The 19,520-nt window shown below is 47.6% G+C and overlaps 1 protein-coding gene across 4 annotated transcripts in view; it reads right to left on the bottom strand.

The window, feature by feature from the left end:
• The window catches only part of XYLB (xylulokinase), a 1,749,028-nt gene that overhangs the window by 1,213,296 nt on the left and 516,212 nt on the right, over positions 1-19,520 (bottom strand). For all 4 annotated transcript variants that reach the window (XM_069647728.1, XM_069647731.1, XM_069647730.1 and 1 more), the window contains one exon: positions 15,979-16,019. In XM_069647728.1, coding sequence (XP_069503829.1) covers positions 15,979-16,019 — 41 coding nt within the window. The remainder of the gene's footprint in view (positions 1-15,978; positions 16,020-19,520) is intronic.

Here is a 19,520-nt window from a genome sequence, read left to right as displayed (position 1 = left end):
CTCCCATGTGGCCAGGGGAAGGCAGCTGCTACTTGATCCTAACCCTGGGAGTGATATCATGCAGGAGGATCACATGGGAGGAGAGGCTGACAGGGGGTGGTGGTAACTCCTTTGGGAAAGACACAGTACTCATCTTCTTCACCACTGGCGTCCGGACCCACAACTCAATGTGCATTGAGTTGTGGGTCCGGACGCCAGTGGTGTTCCATTGATAGCAGCAACCTCAAAATGAGTCTCATGAAGAGATAAGGGAGTTTCCTGTTTCTTAGCAAACTCCACAGCAATATAGTTTCCAGAAGCCCCACAATCCACAAGGGCCAATGAGGGCAGCACGGTTTTCCGTTGAGGCCATGTAAGAGTGACCTGTAGCACAAATAACACAGCAGATGGCATGGGTTTCATAATAGTGTCTTCGTCAACTGAAAGGATGGGACACGATAAAGGGACTGTAGCGTGGCGTCCTTCCGCTGCAGCACGCCCTTCAGACCACAGCCAGACCACAATAGAGGCATAAACGATTGGTCCACCGTCTCTTCTTCTCGGCATCAGTTAGGGTTCCACGGATTTTTCCTAGTTACATTGGTTCAGGAAGACTTTCTCCAAGACCTATGGGCAGCGGTGGTCTTCCTGAACAAGGGAGGGAGTGATAACCCTTGTGACGGCATATCTCATCACGCCATTCAGACAACCAAATTTGAATCACTTGATCAATCAGTCTTTGGAGACATTTGGATTTAGGTATATGTGCCAATTTGTTCTTAATGGCCTCTCTTCTCTCTGAAACAGGGTACATTGTGTTATCTGACCACATCGCCTCTGCAGCTAAATAGCAGAACTTCTAAAGTATGTGACCAGCCCCATGTTTCCTTGTCGTAAACCCCAGTGTTGACTCTGGGAAGTGGCAGTCTGATTCGGTGATTGAAACATCCCCAAAAAGGTATTTTCGAATGACGCAAAATCATCCAGCATAGGACTTTGGGCAGAAACACAGGGTACAGCCAAGTCAGAGCATTGCCTGTTAAATAACTAATAATGTAACCTATCTTTACTTTATCCTGAAGAAAATAAGTGGGATGGAGCAAGAATTGGATCCTACAATGGTTACAGAACTCAGTTAATTTTCTAGAATCGCCATCAAACTTCATGGGATTACCAGGACATGATAGAGTTTCTGTTAATGCAGCAACCAAACTGCGTTGTATTGCCTCCCGTTGGGTTGCATTCTCCTGACACAAAGCCTCCATCTCTGTCCGCAGGGCGAGTTATTCCTCTCGTACTTCCTGCATCTCGTCCAGGGGTGATAAGTGTCTAAATCTGTCGAGAAGCTCACCTTGTTTGCGCTGTGTGCCCGTATCATTTAGGACATCCATGATGTACTCTTGATAGCTGGTGAGGCAGGAGTAGGAAGTGTAATACAGAGAACCACCTCCCACAATGGTTGGGGTATAGGTAACACCACACTGAAGGGGAGGCAGTCTGCCCGTACCACGATGCTGAAGGGACTACTCTATTTACGTGATACAAGGACAGTGCAAGCCCTGAAAAGGGGTACCTGATGTTTCTCTCTGTTGGATGGATGTCAAGTAATAGCAAGATCCAGAAAGTAGCAAACAAGGACTCAAAAATAAGGAAGGAGGAACACGAAGGAAAAACAGGACCCCAGAGAAACTGGTAGGTGGGTAGGAACGTACTGGGACGAGGAGGAGGGATAAGGAAGAAAGAAGATAACTGAGATAGCCAAAAACAGCAAAGAAAGGAGTGGGAAGAGCTGCAGGGGAAAGGCAGGAGACAAGGAAGAAGGCAGTGCAGGGAGACCAACTCAACCGAAAGCATAAAGATGCTTTGAATAGCAGGCTTCATCTGCTTTTACGGCAGACGAACACGGAAAACACGAATGGCAGCTTCCCGTGTTCCCGGTTGCCATGGAAACAGAATGGCTGAAACAAATGTGCATGCGGGGAGGGCCAGAGCTCAACCAATGGAAAATATGGCGCTTGCCCACCGCAATGAGTGTGGGGAAATGTGCCCCCATCCTTCAAGCGCTGCCAACAGGATAAGACATGCCAGGTACGGAGGCGCTTGCGCGAGCGTGGAACACATCCCAGCATGAAACTTGCATATTAGGCCTTGCAAATTCTTCTAAATCCCATTAGACCTGCAGGGTGGGTTTCTACATTTACATACTTGACCTAAGAGAAATGCACTTGCCCCTCTGTGACGGGCAACAAAATATTTATCTGTACGTTCTGTAAAATGGTGCATGTCACCATAAGGACACTGCATATTTGGTGTAATGCTGGCACCCAAAGGCCAGCCATGCACAATGAAACCTTTATTTGCAATTTACCGCAAACAAAGTTGGTGTGCAGTAAATGTCAAATAAAACTTTCAGACATCCCCGTATTCGCCAGCAAGGTCGAGTACCATGCAAATGGTGCTCGCCCTTTGTAAAATCTCCTCGCCAATGTGAGTGGGCTCGTAGATTTTGCGGGCCCTGCATATCCACGGACCAGACAGGAGCAGGCTATTGTGAAAAATCCTCAGATGTCGCCCCTTCTATCCTAGCTGGACCCCTTCTAAAACCAGGGAGGTGAGGCTGCTACCGGATAGTCCCCCTGGGGTTGGTTCTCAGCGGGAGGATTTCATGGGGAGAGATCCCCCTATTGGACTGGGGCCGACTATCTGGTTAGAACGCAGCATTGGTATACCTCAGCAGACCCTCACTCATCCTCCACGCCTCACATTCACTCACCCATACCCCATACTCCTGTATATGTAGGGAAGAAGAAACCATCTCCCTAGAAAGTACTAGGATGAGGAGGAATAAGAGCTACCCAAGTAGAGTCTTTGTGCCCACCACTGAGACATAAAAGATCTCTATTGACTCTTAGGAAAATCACCAAAGTGAGGAGGTGTGGAGACATCAAGAGCACCTCTTCAAACTGTCTTGAGCAGTCTATCATTTGTCAAACTCCTATTGGTTCAGAACCAAGTAAAATAGAAGGACTAACAGTGTTGTTGAGTCTGCCCTGGAAGAGCTGCAAGAGATCCAACGATCCAGGATGTAAGGCATAAGGATATAAGGCAGAACGGGACGCTGAGGCGGGAGCAAGCCAGTGCAGAGTGGGCCCGTGTGGAGGGACTGCATGCCGTGCAATGAGGAAGAAGCTCTTGGCGTCCCTGAAGTCCAGCAAGCATGGGAAGCAGGAGCCACGACAGCTGGAGGAAGGCTTCCGCCACTAGGCCACCGCAGACAAAGGAGAGCCAGAGAGAAGCAAGGAAGCCCCACGGCAGATCACAGGCCCAGAGACCACGGCGGAACATGAAGTGAAGTACCCGGATGGCGGGGAGGTACTGGGGCCCCTAGAAAGTGGTCAGGAGACCATAAAATGGAAAGAAGTCAAGTATATAGGGTATGGGACCCTGAGAGAAGACAAGGAAGATTTGCATATTGGAAAACCGGCGATAGACCTTGGCAGGAGAGTGAACCAGGGCTATCAAGAGAAATCATGAAGCAAGAAGTGCGGGTCTGGGAGCCGCACCCATATAGTCAAGCATCATCGGTGATCTTCATAGTCACAGTAGCTGACAATGTAGTGCAGCGGATGGACTGCGTGTGAGCAAAGCCAGGGGAAGCAACCATTCCCCCTGGCATTGTGAACAAGGAAAGCTGGGAAAGGCCAGGGGAGGAAGCCACCCCCACCCCCTTGTGTTGTGAATGGCTCAGGGCCTAAGAAAGGCCGGGGGAAGGGAGATATTCCCCCAACTGTATTAAACAGCCAAGAGAGGCATGAGAAAGGCCAGGGGAAGGGAGACATTCCCCTCACTTTGTGGAACTGTGAAAGCAACCCGGAAAAAGGCCAGGGGAAGGAATACATTCCCTGTGCTTCCTGAAATTGCCAGCTATCTCGAACTGTACGTTTCCAGAGAAAGGGAGTAATTCTTCTGGACCTAGACAACAGTAAACCACTTCAGTTTGTTTTCAAGTGTAAAGGTTGAAAATAGGTTTTGATACAGAACGGTGGATTATTTCCTTTAGACTGGCATACTGACAGAATCCTTATCATTTAGTTGAGGCATTGAATCCCCTCTTAGAGTTAGGGAAAGATAGGGCTTTCTCTTTACATTCTTTAAAGAATAAAAGTATTTGGCCAAAACCATGCCACCTCTGTGTCAGTCTCCTCCTTTCACAGCCTTACACTATACACGCCATGGAAATATTTCAAGATGAGAACCCCTAAACTCAAGACGACCCATTATTTGATATGCCACAGATGGATGAATAGGTCTACCTCATGGACAACGCACTTCATGACAAGACTAAACCGCAGGTGTAGCTAACCATTGGAACATATACTCAATTGTTCATCATTTATAGAGGCGCTACTGTGGACATTATGAGTGCACTTGACTTATAACCTATTGCAGCGATGTTCAAGGTACAACCCTCCATTGCACATATATGCCAATAGGGTGCAACTCCTCTCTGACCAAGTTTAATCTAATTTCAATGCTCTCTGACTTATCAATGCAAATCATCACAACCAACATTCCTATACTCAAGACCTCAACAATGGGATGATGCATCCTTGGTTTCAAAACAGCCCTGCACTTGGGCCTCCTTGACTTTGTAAAAAACTAGAAGGTGTTTCACAACCTATTCCCGTGGATTCCGACCCTGGGTGTGCAGTTTTAATTGTAATTGGTTATTTATAATGTGCTTAATACCTAGAGGTTTCTAAGCGTGGACTCGGGTTCGAACTTGTGTTGCTTCGTGTCGTCTTGCTTCCAAGGTGAACACATTGCCCCTGAGCTATCCTCCTGAGACTGCGAGGGCGAACAAGTGAGGGAGGATCACCTGGGTAGGGGGTCCTCGGGGAATGGGGAAGAAGCACCTGATGGTAAGACATGGGACATGGTATATCCCTCGTTCCACAACCCATCTAACCTCTACCCCTAACTATTTTATGGGAAACTACAGCTCCCATAATTCCTCCCCACTTCACACTGACAATACTACTGAGCCGAGGAAGATGAGGAATGAGGCCAGCAAAATTACCTCTACCACCATGAGATCCTTTCAGTAAGAACAGTTCTGGAATTTTGACTCTCGGTACGTGCCTACTCCCGTCAGGGTGGCCGAACAGAACGGAACTATGGTGAGTGCAGTTCATGGTCAGGGGCAGGGGCAGATCACCAGAAACGCGTCCATTTCAAACATTTTAGGATAAAAAGAAGAGGAGGCTCCACCATCATACAGGCAAGACCCAACGCCAATGCAAGATAGGGCTGTGGCAACGAGAAAGGCCTCGACCCAACCCATGAGGATTGCAACTGGAATAAATGAGGAGCCAGGCTGAAAAGTACAGAAGACCAAAGAAACTGGTGTAAGAAATGTGGCGATATGCATTTGTTTAAGTGGGGGAGAGTGTGACCTTGGCGAGATGCCACAGGCTACCACCTGGGACGTCACTCTGCTGCCATGTGGAGGCATGTGACAAGGTGCTCAATGAATGCCACAACAACCAATAAGTTTAGTGGGATAGTCTGGTTGTCTGGGTGCCCTTCCCCCGATGACCATCTCACTCTTCTCATCACTTGTATCTCTTTGTGATTGAGTGAGGGAGACACACACACAGAAATCTCCCTCTCCACACTCCATCCCCTTGTTTTACCACTCTCTCTCCCCTTCTCCTGTCTCCACCCTCGAACTGATCTCTCCCAATACTCTTTTACCTGGTCTTTCCTCTTCCCCACTCTCCTAACTCCACCTGCCATCTCCCTCAGAGTGTCTTCCTCCTCACTCCCAACACTACCCCTGCTTCTACTCTCCTCTACCGTCTTGCTTCCCTCTCTCTAACACACACGGTTTCTCTTACACCTACTCTCAGCCTCCCCGTTTCTACTCTGCCTCCCAAACTCCAATCAGTCTGTCAGTCTCACTCACTCACTCACAACCAAATTGGTATCACTCGCTCAGTACTAACACCTTACCTTCACTCTCTCAAAGCACACCAACATAATGTTCCAACTCCTCCATCTGCTATACCATCCTTGCTGGTCTCTTGTCCCACCACCACCTCCTCTTCCGACTTCACCCGTACACTCCTCCCTCTCAATTGAATCTGCTGGCTTTTTATAATTCTCCCCTTTTTGCTTAGGAACTCCCATTGGTTCACAGAGTCAGTTGCTCCCCAGGACATATCTCTAGCTGGGCTAAAAGCTTGAGGACCAGGACTTCCCCTAGAAGTCTTCAAAAAACCCTCTATCCCTGTTAGACAGAATCACATGCAGTACCCTTTGGGAACACTGCATGCAATTAAGACTACAAGTTTAAGTACATTTTCACCTTCGGTACAAGCCTGTACTACAAAGTAAAGTGGTAGCGATGGCTGGGCAGCCAGACTTATCTCAAGAGTTGTAGTGAGCAGTAGAACAAGTTACACAAAGGACCAACAAATATAGTGGTTCAAACAAACACTTACTCAAGGTTTCCTGGTAAAAGAATATACATTTATTTACAGTCAGTTTGAAAACATTACACTAGCAAGAGCAGCTCAATATCACACACTAATAAACCACAAATACACAACCGGTAAGTAAATGAACAAGTTTAGCTCCCCTGAAGTGGGAGAAAAATGGCACTTCAGATACTTTCAAAAGGGGTAAAAAGACAAGGTTATAAGAATCAACAGCTCAAATACTTTCATAGGCAGGTCAAACGGTTTCAGTAAACTACAACCAGCAATTCAGTTCATAGGCCTGGGCCAAAGTCAATGGTTCAGAGTCTTTGTGTAGGTGTCAGAAGGTTGAACCTCACCACCCTTCTCCTCACCTGTGGCTTCCTCTGGTTTATCCTTGGAGTGCTTGGAAGGCCTTCGGGGACTCCTGGTGTCTTCCTTTGCGGGCTTGTCTCTGGACTTCCTATCGTGCAAGTAGGGCCTGGCTCCCTCGGAGGCCACCTCGACAGGGAGTGGGACCTGTCTCGGGGGGCCCCGAGGAGCCAAGGTCCCGCAACAGGGAAAAGACTGATGGACAGTAAAAAACCCTGTGTAGTCTTCCGGAGATCGTGACGAATATTATGCACTCCAATGGTAGATGTGGCTGTTCGTGATCCGGAGTGAACCAGGAAATCGTGGATCAGGTAAGACTGACCGTCCTCCAATATGGATACAGCTGAGGAAAGGAGGCAGGAACCGATCCGTGGGTTAATTGGCAGGACGTAGGTAAGTAGATAATGAGAGGAGCTTAGTGAGAAAAGGGAAGAGGGGTAACCCCGGAACGGGGAAACGATCGGAACCCAGAAGATATGGTACAGATAGGAAGAAAGCTGATAAGTCCCTACTTACCAGATACGGCAAGATCCACGAAATGCACAGGGAGGAACGCGTAGAAACGCGAGAATGGCGGCTAGCCGCTAGAGTGAAAGAAAAGACGCAGAGCGAAGAAAAGTTAAAGAAAGTGAAACGGACGAGAGCCGTGAAAGGGAAAGGGGAATCAAAGCAAAGCCAGCAAGCGCAAGGGTACGCGGGCGAGGAAGAGAACTGGAGAAGGCACAGGAGGTGGTTTTAACAGAGTTAGTCGAGCGCTGGTATCACGAAGGAATAACACAGATACAACGCGCTGAGAGGGGGGCGTGGCTTGCTTAAATAATGAAGGCGGCCATGTTGGATGAGGACTGGCCCGCTAACAGAAGGTTCTCCGCGGCGTGATCTTCCACTTCTGCCATAGCTTCCATGGGTGGATCCTGACAGTATAACCCTTCTCTCTCCGAAAACCCCCTGGTTTTCCCGGATATCTCAGGTGGAATTCTCTCAATAATCTTGGGGCATGCAGATGGTGCCTGGGTTCCCAGGTTCTTTCTTCCGGGGAGAACCCCCTCCAATGGACGAGATACTGTAGACTGCCCTGGCGATATCGGGAATCCACCAGGTATTCCACCTCATACTCCTGTGGTTCTACCATGGTCGGAGTCTTGGTCTTCCGGAGCTTCCGTGAGAAGGGATCCTCCTTATACTCCTTTAGTAGTGAGTTGTGAAAAACTGGGTGAATCCTCTGGAGGTGCTTAGGCAGGTGAATTTCGTAGGCCACTGGGTTTATTTATCTTAGGATAGGGTAAGGACCCAGATATCGTGGTGCGAACTTGCCGGTGTGTATCCATTTGGGTAAATATCTTGTGGATACCCAGACCCTTTGTCCGGGCTTCCATTCGGGATTGGGTCTTCTACTCCTGTCGGCCCACTTCTTTTGTGAACGTTGGCTGTCCTCTAATGCTTCTCTCGCCAGCTTATGTACCTTCTTTAGTTCCGATAACCGGTCATCTATGGCGGGGGATTTGGTGGGTTGTATTCCGGACCAAGGCATCTGCTGGGGATGGTACCCATAAGTGCAATAGAAAGGACTCATTCTCGTGGAGGTGTGGTAGTTGTTGTTGTAGGCGAATTCAGCCTGTGCAAGATAGGAAGACCAGCTCTCTTGTCTGTTGCTGCAAAAACATCTTAGGTACTGCTCAAGACCGGCATTGAGTCTCTCTGTCTGACCGTTGCTTTGGGGGTGATAGCCGGACGACAGTGCTCGATGTATTCCCAACTGTTGACACAACAAAGTCCAGAACCTGGAGGTAAATTGGGTACCTCTGTCAGAAACAATAGTTCGAGGCAGTCCATGCAAGCATACTATATCCCGGAGGAAGACAGAAGCCGTTTTTGGAGCTGATGGAAGTCCCTCCAATGCAGAGAAATGGGCCAGTTTACTATGTGAATCAATGGTCACCATGATTGCGGTCATTCCCTCTGACTTCGGTAAGTCAACAATGAAATCCGTGGACACGTGTTCCCAAGGCTGGGTGGGTAGGAAGGGTTGTTGTAATTTACCTATTGGTTTGCCTGTTTGATATTTGTTGGTGGCACAAATCGGACAGGCCGAAACATATCTCTTAACATCCTTGTGGAGTTCTGGCCACCAGAATCTTCGGCTTATGAGGTCCTGTGTCTTCCTGATACCGGGGTGTCCAGCGAGGGGGGCATCATGACACCAGGAGAGGATCTGTTCCTGAAGTCCTTCAGACGGGAGAAACAACCCAGTACCATGGTAGTACAAACCATCTTTGGCCAGATTGACTGTGGGTGGTACGGTAGATAGCGAACCGTATTGGGTGGTAAGTTCTTGTAAAAAGAGTGAGACACCTGCCATGATCTTAAGGTTGGGAAGCAAGAGATTGTGATCTGAATTATGGTTGCCTTCTTCTCCTTGACATCTGGAGAGAGCATCTGCCATCTTGTTCTCTGATCCTGGTATATAAGAGATGTGAAATTCATATTGAGAAAAGAAGTATGCCCATCTGGCATGTCGGGCGTTGGTACACTCCATCTGTTGTAACACTCTAAGGTTGCGGTGATCCGTTCGTACCTGAAATGGGTGTGCTGCTCCTTGTAACAAGTGTCTCCACTCTTGACATGCCAATTTGATGGCTAGTAGTTCTCTTTCAAGAACGGAGTAATTCCGCTCGCTTTTGGTCAAGGTTTTGGAATACTACGCCACGGGATGTGTGAGACTGTCTTCTGCTTCTTGCAAAAGAATGGCTCCCACTGCTCCCCCTGAGGCATCCGTTTCCATAACGAATGGCTTAGCTTGATCCGGCTGTACCAATATGGGAGCGGAAGTAAACAGCTCCTTGAGCTGTAAGAAGGCTCGTCTTTGTTCCGGACCAAAGGAGTACTGAACCCCCTTCTTAAGGAGTCCTGTGATGGGTAACATCAAGTTAGAGAAGTAGGGAATGAACTAGCGATAGAAGTTAGCCAGCCCGAGAAAAGACTGGACCTCTTTAACACTTCTTGGCTCCTTCCAGTCCAGAATAGCCTTTATCTTTCCTGGTTCCATCTTGATCCCTTCCTTCGAGAGGATATAACCTAGATAAGAGACTGAGGTCACTTCGAATTGGCATTTCTCTGGTTTTACCAGGAGATGATTTGTTCGGAGTCGATGTAATACTCTTTTGACTTGTTCACAATGGTCCCGTAGCTCTTGAGAATAGATCAAAATGTCGTCTAGGTAAACGACCACTGAAACAAACAGCATGTCTGAGAAGATCTTGTCAATGAACCTTTGAAAGACAGCAGGAGCGTTTACCAGGCCAAAGGGCATAACCCTGTATTCGTACAAGCCGAAGGGGGTTCGAAATGCGGTCTTCCACTCGTCTCCCCTCCTCACCCTGAGGAGATGGTAGGCCCCTCTAAGGTCCAGTTTAGTGAAATAAGAAGCCCCTCTGACAGCTTCTAGGATGTCCCTTATGAGTGGCATGGGGTAGCGATCGCGGACAGTAATCCGATTTAGTCCTCTGTAGTCTATACAAGGACGTAGCTCGGTGGTGTCCTTCTTTGGAATAAAAAACAGAGAAGCCCCCCCTGAAGACTTTGATTCCTGTATAAGACCATTCTGCAGGTTGTCATCCAGATATCTTCTCAAGGCCTGTCTTTCAGAAAGAGACAGAGGAAACATCCTGCCAAATGGAACAGTGGACTCCGGGGTAAGTTCTATGGCGCAATCCTCTGGTCGATGAGGAGGCAGGAGTTTGGGTGTAGTGTCTTCGAAGATCTCGGCGTATTCTTGGTACTGACGGGGAACCGATGAGACCACCTTGAGGAGGGGGGTTCCTTTGTCCTTGTCTTCTTTGACTTGATGGGTCGATCTGCAATATTGTTCACAGTAGGGAGAATCAAAACGCACGCAGTTGGTAGACCAGTTTATCTGCGGATTGTGTCTTCTAAGCCAGGGTATCCCTATCACCAAGGGAAAGTGGGCTGCTCTTATGAGGTCGAATACCAGTAGTTCCTGATGTTCTCCCAGATCCAAACGTACGGGCAACGTTTCAGATAGGATCGGGCCTGAGGACAGGGGGGTACCATCGACTCCTTCAACCGGAATGGACCTTTCCTTTCGCCTAAAAGGGATCTGCTGCTCTCAAGCCCATCCTTCATCCATAAAGTTCCCTGCGGCACCGCAATCCAGCATGGCAAACACCTCTACACATGAGATTCCAGTCGTCCAAAGTTTGACTCTAAACACCATCAAGCTGTTATCTTCTTTTAGTTCTGCTGGTCTGGTAAGGTTGCAAGGACTGTGTCTTGTTCCCCCGAGACCTCCCTTGCAAAGGACCGAGGGTGGAAGTTTTCCTTCCTTCTTGGAGGAACTTCAGGACAGTCTCTGAGGAGATGTTTTGAAGAGCCGCAATACATGCAGAGACCCGAATCCCTGCGTCTTTTGCGTTCCGCAGGCGTGAGAGGGCCTCGGGCTGCCCCAATCTGCATTGGTTCCTCTTGGGTGAAATGTTCCCTGGTAGGATGAGGAGTCAGGCTGGATGAGGGTTGACTGGGACGAGGTCTTCTCCTTTCCTGGCGACGCTCGTTGAGACGGTATTCTAACTGTAAAGTGAGAGACATTAGATCCTGAAACGACGAAGGTCGAGCCACCCTGGCTAATTCGTCCTTCAATTCATCCTGAAGTCCCCTCCGGAATATCGTCTGTTTTGCAGATTCCGGCCAGTCGGTCTTCGCCGCTAGTCTTAGAAAGCGAGATATATAGGTCTGTACATCTGTGTTCCCTTGTTTGACGTCTAGTATCGCTTCAAAAGAGGTGTACAGAACTTCAGGTCGTTCGAATCTGCTCTTGAATAGGTCCACAAATAAATCATAATTAGCCAGTGCTGGATCGTTTCTTGTCACCAATGGGGTGGCCCAGGCCAAGGCATTCCCTGTGAGTTTGGCTATTAGGAACCCTACCTTGGCTCTGGCAGTATTGAAGGCGTGAGGGCGAAAGGCGAAATATATGTGGCAGGCGTCTAAATACTCCTTTAGTCCGCCCGGGTAGCCATCATATTTTCCAAAGGATAGAGGCATGGGTGGTAGGTCTCCTTGGTCGTCCCTGTGTAGGACCACTTGCTGGCGCAAAGCTGCGTTTTCGGTCTTCAAGGATTGGACTTCTAGGGTTAGTCCCTGTAATGCTGCAACCAGCTCTTGATACTGCTCAAGGGAAGCCATGTGTCTGTCTGGGCGTTGTATTCTGTCAGAAGGTTGAACCTCACCACCCTTCTCCTCACCTGTGGCTTCCTCTGGTTTATCCTTGGAGTGCTTGGAAGGCCTTCGGGGACTCCTGGTGTCTTCCTTTGCAGGCTTGTCTCTGGACTTCCTATCGTGCAAGTAGGGCCTGGCTCCCTCGGAGGCCACCTCGACAGGGAGTGGGACCTGTCTCGGGGGGCCCCGAGGAGCCAAGGTCCCGCAACAGGGAAAAGACTGATGGACAGTAAAAAACCCTGTGTAGTCTTCCGGAGATCGTGACGAATATTATGCACTCCAATGGTAGATGTGGCTGTTCGTGATCCGGAGTGAACCAGGAAATCGTGGATCAGGTAAGACTGACCGTCCTCCAATATGGATACAGCTGAGGAAAGGAGGCAGGAACCGATCCGTGGGTTAATTGGCAGGACGTAGGTAAGTATATAATGAGAGGAGCTTAGTGAGAAAAGGGAAGAGGGGTAACCCCGGAACGGGGAAACGATCGGAACCCAGAAGATATGGTACAGATAGGAAGAAAGCTGAAAAGTCCCTACTTACCAGATACGGCAAGATCCACGAAATGCACAGGGAGGAACACGTAGAAACGCGAGAATGGCGGCTAGCCGCTAGAGTGAAAGAAAAGACGCAGAGCGAAGAAAAGTTAAAGAAAGTGAAACGGACGAGAGCCGTGAAAGGGAAAGGGGAATCAAAGCAAAGCCAGCAAGCGCAAGGGTACGCGGGCGAGGAAGAGAACTGGAGAAGGCACAGGAGGTGGTTTTAACAGAGTTAGTCGAGCGCTGGTATCACGAAGGAATAACACAGATACAACGCGCTGAGAGGGGGGCGTGGCTTGCTTAAATAATGAAGGCGGCCATGTTGGATGAGGACTGGCCCGCTAACAGAAGGTTCTCCGCGGCGTGATCTTCCACTTCTGCCATAGCTTCCATGGGTGGATCCTGACAGTAGGATAGCACAGTTTTGGTAGTAAACGGTTAAGTCTTTGCCACGGTTTTTAGAAGAATTTGGCTATGCGAAAAGTTTGACAAATGTTTAGGGAAGGACAAGCCTTCGAAGTCGGGAAAGTTTCACGCACTTTGTCGATGGCCGAAAAGATTCCCGGACTGCGTTTGCACAGTACCTTTAAAGTGAAGAAGAGCTGTAGCTGCGGCAGTTGGTCCCTGCAGTTCGAGCAGATCTCGCTATTCCTGAGCTTCAGTCGTGGGGACAAGAAGGAGGACACCAGGAGGTTCCTGCACTGCCCAGGGATGAGGGCATAAACTTGGCAAAATGTTGTTTTAAGGTGTGAGTGCCTTAAAGTCCACAAGCTGGTTTCCTTCCCTCTGGCTATCCGGTTTTCAACAGCACTCTGATGAAAATTCGACCAGATGGGGACGGTGTCCAGGTGGCTTGCGAATTGGTTGTTCCCACCAAACTCAAGGGAAGAAGTTAACCTTGAAGGGCTTCTCTGTCGATGGAGTTTCAGGCAATACAGTCCTGCAGCATGGCTTCACCGGTCGTCCAGGGGTTGCAGCAGTCCTCTTCCTTCAGCTCGTCGTGGTTCATTCGTTCCAGTGGTCGACTCTGCTTTCCAAGTCCCAGAGACCTGCTTTTAAACTGTTTTCCCCCATTCATTCCAGCCTGGCTGTCACTCACACAGCAGGGTGGCTGTCCTTGCCTGACAGTCAGCCGGCCAATCACGCCAGAGTGCATTCTGGTCTCCTAGGAGATTAAGCACAGGGAGTTTCGGGCTCCTCCCGCACATCCTGTCCATTCCAGACACTCAGGCGCCAGAGGAGGGCTTCAGCACTGAAGCCCGTCAAAGGCAAACGAACAAAGGGACCAAACCTGGTTTGGTGTGCAGAGACAAACGCAAGAAGGACTGTTCCTAAAAGAAATGGCGAAAAAAGATGACCGGAGTCTGTTTTTACAGATAGCTCTTGGGTGACCCGATTTTTAGCTACCGTTGTTAGCGTTTGGGAAAAATCATGGTAGTTTGATCTAAACCACTGCCACCAGCCATTTAAATTAGGAAAAGGTAACATTTGACTGTTACATGAGTGTTTTGATTCAGGGGAAGCTAGGCAACCCCTCCAGCACTCTAAGAAGATAATGTGTGCTGGGTCAGTACATTTAAACAGACTAGTAAAGTCAATTTAACTTTACATGCTCTGGGAGACGGTAGTCAGCCCCAGAGAAGATATTTAAACCTTGGGAAGTCTGAAAGACATCTCTGTGCCACTGCACTGAAGGTGCTGTGTGACACACAGAAAAAGCTGATGCCAAAGGAGTTGTTTTAAAACTCCATAACCAAAAAAAACAAAAGTAAAACACACATCAAAATACATGGAAGAATGGGAAAAAAGGCTCACACTCTTCCCAGGTAAAAATCGTAGAAATCCAGCAAAGTTGCTGAGAGTCTCAAAAGGTAAGGGAAATTAGCACATTTTGAGAATTCTCCCTAACAGCCCCACTCCCTTCTCAGTCTCCATTTTCCTTCCAACAGCCATATGATCATGATGGGTCATTTGCTTTCATTTCCCAGTGCTCGTTTTTCTGATGCTGTAACACTGCTCCCCTGTAAGACCTTCTTGGGTTGGTGGGTGTTGCATTCCGGTTCTGAAAAGGAAAATCATTTGCTCCTGCTCCAGCATGGGTCTTGCGCTTGGACCCTGTTGCATTGTGGTAGTCTTAGTTCCAGAGTTTCATTACTTCTGTAATTCTTCCCAGATTCATGATTCATGTCAGGTTTATGGGCAGTTTGACACATGCTGGTCTTCATATTCTCTGCTAGTATAGAAAAAGAGACCTGGTCTGGACAGAGGCTGAGTGGTCTGAGAAAAAAAATGCATGACTCTGCATACACGGCTCCAGGGATGAGAGGGAGTCGGGGGCAGTGGTCTCCTCAACTCTTCCCCTTTCTTGACAGGGCCACACCCACATGGGCAAAAAGGAGGGGTTTCGCTGGTGGGACCAGACAATAAAAGCATGTCACTGCTGCTCTGTCTGCATTACTCTGGATCATCCTTTCAGTGGAGAAGATACAAAACAAAAGCTATTATAATTGTGTTTGCACACTAAACGTTACTATTATTAGCCATAAATTGAACTTCAATACAGTCAAAGCACGTCAACTCCGCTTTGGAGGCCGTCATAATGACAGTGATTGAGATGCATGGCCGCCGGCACAAATATGTATGTGACCTCAGAGTGAGTGACATTTTTGGAAGTTCCCTCCTTTGCAACTAGGCATCATTTGCTATTTGTGACGTCAATTTAGTGCCACCTGACGTGCCATGTTGATGGCGCACTAGGCACTGTAGAAAGGGCTAACTGTGGTACGGAGGGTTCCACTTCAAGAAGGCACTATCAGAGTGTGCCACCTTAGAAACTCACTGAAGGTGACGTAAGGGAACTCCCATGTCTTCAGAATTGGGCACAATTGTAGCGTATGCGTGTGTGGGGGGACTGGGGAGAGAGGGAGGGTCAAGGGGTGTTGACACTTTAGGGGTCATGGCATTTTTTTCCTACTTGCATTAAAAGGGATGACATTTTCATTTTGTTTACACTCTCGATAACCATGAAATTGCTTAGTGCACAACAGGAAAATAATCGTTTTGGCTTGCCTTTGGCACCTGGGCGTACATACATTTGAGCCTATGATTGGTTAGTCAAACTGAGAGAGCAACCGTGCCAAGTTAAGCAAAGTAATGCATTGTGTACTCAAAACGATTGTCAGGGAATTTCGCAACACGATTTTAGTTTCATGCCAACCGATGGCAAGCATGCATCAGCTTTCCGGCTTTATGAAACAGTGCCACGTGAACAACATGAAAGATTTAACTTAATTGTCCCAATGCCCTATCCAAAGGAACGTAAAACACACTTCATGCAACGAGCATGCACAATTTGTATGGGTCCTTCTACTTACTGCAATGTCGCCTTCCTGAAGCCGCATCCCCGCTAACGATGCTAGAAGCAGAGTAACATAAATCATGTTAAATACTAGCTTAAGGCTGCATACCAACAGCAAACAACCCCGGCTAGCACCAATCGCTATTAATAACCCCCTGTCAAGCATCTCATTACTATAGGCAGTGTCTGGTGTAGCTAGCTACAGGAATGTAAACTAGCCCAGCCACAAGAAGCCCCGGCCCCGCCCCAGCCTCCCACCCACCTACCCCCAATCATCTGCCCTGTGGTGCCATACCGGGGCGTTTACGCTCATAAGCTTTTACACTGTGCCAAAAGGCCACCGCGCTAGTTTCATAACACCTATACTTGTCCATGGAGTGGTGTACTGTGCCGCTGCCAGGGATATCCAGACCTTTCTGCCAGATGAAAGAAAATGTGAAATGGGGCGTGTGGCAAGCCAGCAGAAGGACGGACACTGTGGACATGATTCACAAACTTTTATTGAAAGTAACGAAAAAGGGCTAACTTTCCATATCTCTATGGGTGATCCCGGCCTATATTTCAAAGTAAGGTGCTCGTCGGTCACTCGTGAATGTCCAAAGGAATCAGTCCGTAGTCCAAAATATCCTAACTGACCCTACCACTATGAAAACTAACCTATATCTGGCAAATGCCTCCTTTCTCCTTAAGGGTACCAATCTGTAGACTTACTAATGGATTCAAAAGTCTATAATAGTGTTTTGAGATTTCTTTGATATAGTTCTGTAATTCTTCAATTGCTTTCTGAACTTTTCCCTTCGTCTTGGCATTCCCTTTTGGGGTTGTTTTCCAAGCTATGCAATTTTGGTTGTCAGTCCCAACGTACCCTAGGAGGATACGATTATTCAGATAGCCTTTCTCTCTTGGTGAATTACAACGTAGCTTGCTTTTCTGTACTTATTTACTTGGCTCAGTGGTACATTTCCTTTTCTCTCTGTTGTCACAATGCTATTTCTCTCCTTTGTATTACTTAAGCAATATAACCCGAGAAGGGGCAGCATAAACGGTGAGGTAATGCCCTGGGCAGCAGTTAGAAACCAGAGTGAACCGAGGGCTTTAACTTGAGCCCGGGGACAATACCTCAGTGGTAATTTCCCACCTCCAAGGGTTATATTGCTATGAGTACCCAGTCACGTTGTACCCGGGTACTAATAGCATATTTTTCTCAGGTTGAGAAACGGCGTGTTTACCGTTCCTCAACTTGAGAAAAAAAACACACAAGAAAAGATGGCCTCTATGAATCGGGGAGAAGTGAACCACAGGTAGTTCTTTCTCCCTTTCCATGGGTCCATTCGGGATCAGAGATGCACTGGGAGTACTACTGTTCCCGGCGTCAGCAAGGAAGAAGGAAACAAGGTAAGTGGGGGGAAGGTGGGAGCCTTAATATGTGGAAAAGGGAGGTGGGAGGGTGTAGCCCAGGGGAGAGCACATACCTGATTCTCAGCAAGGGAAGAGCCACCTGCTCCGAGACTTGGATCAGGGCCTATACCATGTGATAAAGACCCCATTCTGAGCCTCCTCATTGGCTGGGAGGCCACCCCCCTCTCCTGGTACTAAAACTATTTAGGTTCCACTGTTCATTTCGCACAATGTCGTTTCTCTCTCTTCTATCTCAACAATTTAGGTTCCACTGTACTTTTCTCACAATGACATTTCTCTCTCTTGTATCCCAACAACTTAGTTTCATCTGTTTCACGGATAAGTCTATCTCATAATTTCTACTAGGACAAGTGGTTGGTATGATTTAATGATCCCTTCTCGTTCTCCCATTGTTCCCGTGTTCTCCGTTACCTTCGATGATGAAGGGAAACGTCCTCGGGATGCTTGTTCCTCTGCGACCTCTCATCGGGGTTCTGAGCAGGGTCACGCTGCCTTTGCCGACCTGCTTCTCATGCGTAATGGTATCAGTGATGTTTCTGGGACCATATGTCCACCAAAGGCTTTATGTGGTCTGGCCACCATCTTCTTATCAGTTTCTCTGTTGAGGGTCTCTCACAATTGGGTTGAGACGTGGCTCAGGCGTCCCAGTCCCAGTGACCAATATAAACATTGTTGCTATTGAGGAACTGAAGAAGTGGCAAATCAGCCTGACTGATATAAACATTGTTGCTATTGATGAACAGAAAACCTGTTCCGGGAAGAAGAATCATTTTATAATCTATGTGTTGGAACTTTCTGTTGACAAGTTGAACTTACATCAGACTATATTGGATCTTGTTTACGAATTAGGATTTCCTTGTGTTTTTTTCTCGAACTGTGAAGCAGAATCACATTTAAAGCTTGGGAAATGGGAGTACACCCAGTTTCTGAACAGAGACTTTGATTACTTTACAAGCTAATTTTAACCATTTATATAATGTGTATTGGTGGGGAGGCAGGATGCCAGTTGAGGGTCCTATGTTGTTGGGTGATGGGTAGACAGGGTGCAGGTATGAGTTTTGTGCTGTCGGCTGGGTAGACAGGAAGCCAGCTATGGATCTTTTGCCATACTACCTCATGTTTGGCTCTTCGAGTAAAGCCAGAACCACTGACTATGATCTAGCAATTATTTCTCTAGATTCTCCACCTCTTTACACTGGTCTCAAACTTAAAATGGGATGGATACACATGTTAAATTGCAAACTAGTGCACAAGGAAACGTGGCCTTAAATCACAGATTTCCCATTTCACCAAATGATATCATCGTGGTGAAATTATTTTACTATGTTTGGCATGTGGGAGAGTTTCTTTTCTAAAAAACAACAAACATAACTGAACGATACGTTGCATAAAAGGAAAGTAATTTCAATAATGTCTACTATATGTAGTTGTGGTGGGAGAGGTTTGTATTGAGTTTACTTGTTCTGGGAGATGGGGCTTGGGCCATGTTAGGGAGAATTCTCTTATAAGGCTAATTTCCCAAACCTAGTGAGTCCCCCAGCAGCTTTGCTGGATTATTGGGGTTTGTTTTTTTCTCCTGCTAAGAGTTTGCTCCCAATCTAAGCATTATTTGAGGTTTGTCTCTGACTGTTTGTGTGATTTTGGGCTATGGGGTCTTTTACTCCATAGGGTATCATCTCTTCTTTGTGTATGCGTTACACAGCACCCTCAGTGCAGTAACACAGGGGTGTCATAGTGATCACCAAACATAGACTCCATACCCTGGGACTGACTATTGTCTCCCAGGGCATGTAAAGTCACCATTGACTTTACTAGTCCAAAATTGTGAACAGAACCAGTACAAACCATCATGTTGTGGAAGTACTGGAAGGGGTTAATTATATTGCCCCTGGGTCTGTTTTCAAGGGGGCACTGTCCAGTCCCCCCTTGTCGAGTTTCTGGCTGGTGGCAGTGGTTACCACGCGAAATATTCCACCGGAATATTCTCTATGGGATTTTCCCATTGATTTTAAACGCACCACTTTTTGGTGCAATGTTAAAGATACTGCTGGTTTATTTATTTAATATTAAATTCACGGTTGGGTCTTTTTGCCAGAACTCTTTTCTAAAATGGCGTTCGTGTCCGTCTCTGTAACTCTG

This window comes from Ambystoma mexicanum, chromosome 2q (genome assembly GCF_040938575.1).
Source record: "Ambystoma mexicanum isolate Mex_15411 chromosome 2q, UKY_AmexF1_1, whole genome shotgun sequence".
Taxonomy (NCBI): domain Eukaryota; kingdom Metazoa; phylum Chordata; class Amphibia; order Caudata; family Ambystomatidae; genus Ambystoma; species Ambystoma mexicanum.
Note: the sequence above shows the minus strand (reverse complement) of the source record. Positions and strands in the feature narration are given on the sequence as shown.